The sequence below is a fragment of the Nannospalax galili genome, unplaced genomic scaffold (assembly GCF_000622305.1).
Source record: "Nannospalax galili isolate Female #2095 unplaced genomic scaffold, S.galili_v1.0 scaffold25, whole genome shotgun sequence".
Taxonomy (NCBI): domain Eukaryota; kingdom Metazoa; phylum Chordata; class Mammalia; order Rodentia; family Spalacidae; genus Nannospalax; species Nannospalax galili.
In genome coordinates, this window is record NW_008355642.1 from 2,568,070 (window position 1) to 2,573,940 (window position 5,871).

At 37.5% G+C, this 5,871-nt stretch overlaps 1 protein-coding gene across 1 annotated transcript; it reads right to left on the bottom strand.

Moving 5' to 3' along the window:
• Window positions 1–967: 967 nt before the first annotated feature.
• Window positions 968–5,561, bottom strand: Nxt2 (nuclear transport factor 2 like export factor 2). Its single transcript, XM_008852961.3, has 5 exons — window positions 5,475–5,561; window positions 5,214–5,295; window positions 4,182–4,268; window positions 2,412–2,556; window positions 968–1,464 (listed from the first exon to the last, which is right to left on the bottom strand). Exons 2-5 carry the CDS (start codon window positions 5,226–5,228, stop codon window positions 1,283–1,285), a joined length of 429 nt encoding a protein of 142 aa, XP_008851183.1. The 5' UTR covers window positions 5,229–5,295; window positions 5,475–5,561; the 3' UTR covers window positions 968–1,282.
• Between the last annotated feature and the right edge of the window lie 310 nt (window positions 5,562–5,871).

The following is a 5,871-nucleotide window of genomic DNA, read 5'->3' on the forward strand; positions in this document are numbered from 1 at the left end:
ACGTTTATCATGAAGATCTTTTCTTTATTTTCTGACTAATATGAGAATGAGTGAGCCACATAATAAGAATGTGTTTTAATAAAGATTTATCTACCCAATGCCAAACAGAAGACCAAATCCTTAAATTAAATACCTTTCAAGTTAAAATAGATCAAACAGTTGACAGTGCAAAACACAGAGAGGAAAATTATTTATGTGGGTGATTGACAGCCTTTGAGCCTAAAATTTATGGGAAGACTTAGAAGTTATGGATATCACAAAGCACCAGCAATGGCTTACCTTCCCACTTTCCTATTAGATCCTGTCACAAAGTTAGGTTTATTGCTGGCAGGTTACTCCCATAAGTTCTTGACTAAACTGAGATAAATACTGGAGACAAGTATGATGGGAGGTGAGATATTAAATTGAAGTCTTAGAACAAAAGTGACACTCTTGACCACTTGGCAAGTATAGAGACTTTCTGATTTGAATCCTAGAAATAGGTTACACTTTTAGGAGGTAGGAAACAAGTACCAAAATTTTGTCACTGGGGTCACTTCCCTTATTTTGGCTTCACCCTGGATGTCTACATCTCTTCTCTTGCATTCTCCCATTCAAGCTTTTAGTTCTACTAACTCTCACTACATAAATATATGGACCTGGGCCAAGAAAAACATTTTAAAGTTTTGCTACTAACTGCCACCACATGCATCCAATACTCAAGTATCAACTGATAACATTTTTCAACTACTTAGGTGCTTAAGACTTTTCAAAAGGAATTATGTCAATGTAAAAAAAAAGTATGAAAAGAATCTATTTATATGCAATTCAAATAACTCAATCAGTAATGTAAACTTAAGATCATTATTTTTTTCAAAAAGCTATTATTTATTAAAACTATGTTACCAGTGTTAACTGAAAATAGGCATGTGCTTCACAGAAAAATTACTCTAATAACCAAAAACCCACTCTATTATCCCACAGACAGTATTACAAAAGGATACCATATTTACAACAGGTTGGATTCACAGTGAGTATGTTAGTACCTAGATCATGTTTAGTATTATTCCAGGAATGTCATCAGTGGAATGTATATATAAGGCATGTAAAAAACTCGCTTTAAACCTCTTGAGGGCAACAATCTAAACTGGAAGCTGCTAGAAAAGGTGCTGCTAGGAATAAAAAAATATGAACTCAATTTAGATTTAGCACATATCTTATAGTACTTTTATAATGAAATATATTAATTCACATAAACTTTTGCTGGAACAAATGGACCCATGGAATGGCCTTTTGCCCCCATTTAATGGCCAGCCCAATCTTGAAAACGGAAACAATCACTTGCAATCTTCCACACGGTGCTGTTAGGAGTGCTCTGTGCAGTCAGCAGGAAGTTCTGGTTGAAAAAATGTTGTTTGTTTCCATCAAACTTCACAGTTCCGCTGGTCACCACAAGAATGGTAGTCTGGGCCTGGGTGGCTTGTTCTTTTTCCACATACAACAAAGGAAAGAGGTCAGTTCACATTTCTAAATCGGTATATTTGCAGGTTTGTATGGCTTTACAGCCTAATGTTACAAGTTTTCATAAATTTTCTTTACTTTGAGCACATACACCCAACGTGAAACATTAAATACTCATTTCAAAATTATTACAATGATTTTTCAGTCCATAAAGATTTGTAGGAATTCTAAAGCTTCAAAATAAAGACTATAAATCTAACATGACCATTTGTTTCCTATATGTATTAGTATGTCATTAGATTTGTAACAGACCATTCATAGTTTGCTTGTGAAGTCATCCTTCAGGAACTCTAACAGAAGAAATATCATTCTAAACAACTACTTAAGATGCTAAGGACCCCATCTAGAGGTAAATATTAAATACTGCAACAGTCTACTCCAAATCCAATTCTGTCTGGTCACAAGTCATTCTTTCACAAAGCACATTAATCCACAATAAGGCAAAGATTTTCTCTAGAGGCACTCTGCTTCTCATTAACAAAAATCGTACTTACTTCATTTTTTAATCCAAGTTGTAATAACTCATAATCTTCACCCCTCCCCCAAAAAACCTATTCATGGTTTTCTGGAGAAGCCTCTCAAAGACAACCAAAAGTTTAGGCCAGGCGTGGTGGCATAAACCTTTAATCCCAGCACTCTGGAGTCAGAAGCAAGTGAATTTCTGTGAGATTGAGGCCAGCCTGATTTACAGAGTGAGTTTTAGGCCACAAAAGGTTACACTACGAGACCCTGCCTCAAAAAATCAAGGGGGGGGGTAGAAAAAAAACAAAGAGTGATTGTGTAGATGAATTTTTTATGACATTTAACCTGCTCGAATGTATAAATAAAACGTTACTTGCTGCTTTCCCATCTAAACCTCGGTGTTCACTAACAGAAAATTAAGGAAATGTTTTGAAAGATCATGATCTTACCATGAACTGGCTGGCAATCTAAAATATTGACCTGGAACTCACTAGATGGCAACATGTCAAAAAATTTCTTAAGGCCTTCCATCCCTGTAACAGCATTTCCATTCCAGATTAAACTGGCCTTGTCCAGATACAGCCGCGTAATTGCCTAAAAACAAAGGAAAACATTTCAAAGAGATTTGTTTTTCAAGATAAATCTTTTCTAGAAGTTAATTAAAAGATTACAGAGAGTATATGGACATTTCTTGTGGCTCTACCTCCATCTCTTCTTCCTCTGCCTGCTTGTTACTCAAAAACAATGTGAGCTTATCTGTCTTATAATCTTGCTTAACTAAGTTATTGTTCCACTCCATAAACCTGGCCATGCATAGATTTTTTTTAACATTTCTACTTTAGCTACAATGAGAAACCTTGCATCCCTCAAATAGTAAGATATTTAAAGTTTTGCTATTTTAAAATGAATTAAATGATCACGAATTCCAAGTTCATGTGGCCCCAAACCAGTTTTAGTTTCTCTTTTTTAATTCTGAGAATTAGGCTGCTATGCCCTAATACCCTATAATCCTAGTGATTAAATGCATGTGAATCATTTGTTGTTTTCATACAGTAGGGAATAATTCGTTTCTTTTTTCAGTATTGGCATATCAATTTCAAAGGACTCATAAGCACCTGAAGTAGAGCCTGTGATAAGTTTGGTAAGATCCAAATGAGACGAAATAACAACAGTTAACTCTTTTGGGTCAAGGGACACATTAGCTTTATTCTCAAATTTAACTTGGATTAAAACGACTACATGTGCCTTGGCATTGGAAATGAACTATTTTGCCTCTTTTTATTTTTTACCTGTATCTCAGGCTAGCTTCAAACTCAGAATCCTGTCTCAGCCTCCTGAAAGCTAGGATTACAAGCATGTACCACTAGCCCTGGTTATGTTGCATTTTTGTGCTACTTTACTTTTGAAAGCATGAAGACAAACAAAATTCAAGACAAGGCACAATAATTATTTGTTGTTACATCCTCCCTAGCCCTAAGTCCTGTGTCATCAAACATCAGCAGTAGTAACATATTTTATCTTCTTTCTAAAAAAGAGTTTTGCTTTCTAAGAGACTGAGTATGCCTGCAGGACAGCAATTCTTAAAAAAAAAAGATATGAGAATTCATCTGTTAAAAACTAAAAGTATCCAGATTTACATGGATCCTCTTTGTGAATGCCAGTTATAGTTCTGAACCTTAATCAAAATATCTCAATAAATGAAAGAAAAGGTGCAAACCAGGAATCAGTCTTGTAATGGTAGACCATTCCAAACTAGCACTATTTCTTTAACCACATTAGTTAATGAGACTAAGAAAAGGTCTGGGACCCTTTGTTACAGGCAGTATTTAAAATAATTCTTGATCTGGGAATACACCGTAGTGGCAGAGTATTTGCCTAGTACATACAAGGCCCTGAGTTCGATTTCTAGCACTGTCAACAAATGTTTTTCCTACCTAAAAGTAAAGTGGAGTTAAGATAAGTTGAGAATTTGCTTAAACTGGTGGTACCAAGTAAACCAAGTAAGGGCAAATCTAAATATGATTCCAGGGCCTACATCCACACTAATACCTTACCAGGTGTTCTGTAAGTAACTTGTCCACAGAAACCACTTATGCATGTCATATAAATGGATGGCTCAGAAACAAACACACACACACACACACACACACATACACACACACACACACACACACACACTCGATATTTAAGCAGAGAGTAACAGAGACTATAAAACTCACATGTCTTCTTTTGTCCATTGTCTCATAGTAAATATTGACAAACTCCTCGGCAGCTCTACATGCCTGATCTACATAAGTTTTGAAATCCTACAAGAAATATTTCAGAAAGGTAGATTATGATTCCACCAATTTTCCACAACTACAAAATACTCGAGAAGCTGATTATGTCCATCACTGTAAAGCTGCACACATAATGCACATTCTTCTACATACATTTTTAAAGGTTAGAGGGCAAACATTTTCAATTTTTTAAAATTTGTCACTATTTTAGGTGCATGTATTTAGAATATACTCATCTCCCATTAAGTGAATTTCATTTCAATAAATTTGGAATCTAATCACAAGAAAGACTCGATATTTAACAAAACACTCACCTAAAAAGGACGTTGTCAGAACCTTAACTGGTGGCAGTAAGAGGGCTACGTATGAGGGGTTTTGCTGTCATTAAATAAGCTAGGAAAGGGCTGCCTTTCAAGTTATGATTAAGCTCAAAATCGATTTTTTCTTTTTAAAGACAGGCCAGGGACTATGTAAAATGAACTACTTGAAAAAATATCTAAGCAGTCTTATTTAGCAAAATTTCTCACATTACATAAATATTCACTGGTATTTGTAAGTGAACTGCAAAATATAAGTGGAAATCCTGACCACAAGAGGATCTAGGATTACCCCCGCCCTCTCCCAGGTTTTTAACCCAGAAAAATCCTATTACTTGGATCAAAAATAATGAATCGCCAGTTGTTTCTTTGGGTGATCAAATGTGACTTTGATTTTTAAAGCGGCAAGTAATAGAAAGGCGGACACTGTAAGCCGTACACAACTAAACACCACATCCTCCCACTAGCAGTCGTCCCACCCGGCATCTTTCAAGGACTACATTGGGGAAGGGCAGAGTGCGAGCGCCCCGCCCCGGGAGCTGGCGGGCCAGAGCCTGATTCGCCACTTGCTCACGTGTCCCAGCCCAGCTCCGCGCTTCCCCTCCTCTGTCCGAACCCGGGCGCTCGAGCGCCCTGCGGCGTCCAGGGTACTCACCACAGACATGCTCATTGGGGAGTTGGAATTATGCTTTGGTAGTAGCGGAGTCACTAGCTCCTCCTTCACCAGGGCCGTTTGGCTGCGGGATAAAATGTTTAGTAAGAAAAGGAAATCCTCCAAAATCGCAGTATTTTCAACCCTCCCATTGTCTCCCGGAAGTAGCTCTGTCCTATGTTAAAAATCTTCCCGACGCTCCAACTTTAAGCACCAGCTTCCTTCAGTTCCGACACATCCCGCCCATCCGTTTTAATTACTTACAGGCTATTTACTTGGCTTAAATTGGAGAAAAAAACAAAGATAAACCAAAAAACAGGAACTTGGTTTTTTAACCTGAATACTGAAAACGAAAACATCCCAATTTCCCAATTACCAGCCCTGGCACAAACTCAAATTAAAGGGCCCAATTACAGGGATGTCTTTGCTCCAGGAGGCGGGCCCAAAACTTGAACGACCAATGAAAAACGGCAAAGTCCTAAGTAGCCTATAGGAAAAGGGGGCGGATCTTGAGACAAGGCACGCTACAGGTGCCTACTGCACCGTGGCTGGAAAACTCAGAGTTCTGGAACATTCTCAACCATTTCTCAAACACTAACCGCTTGGATCTGTTGTTTAAAACAGCAAAATCTCAAGTTTCTCCATTCTGAAGTGATTAAAT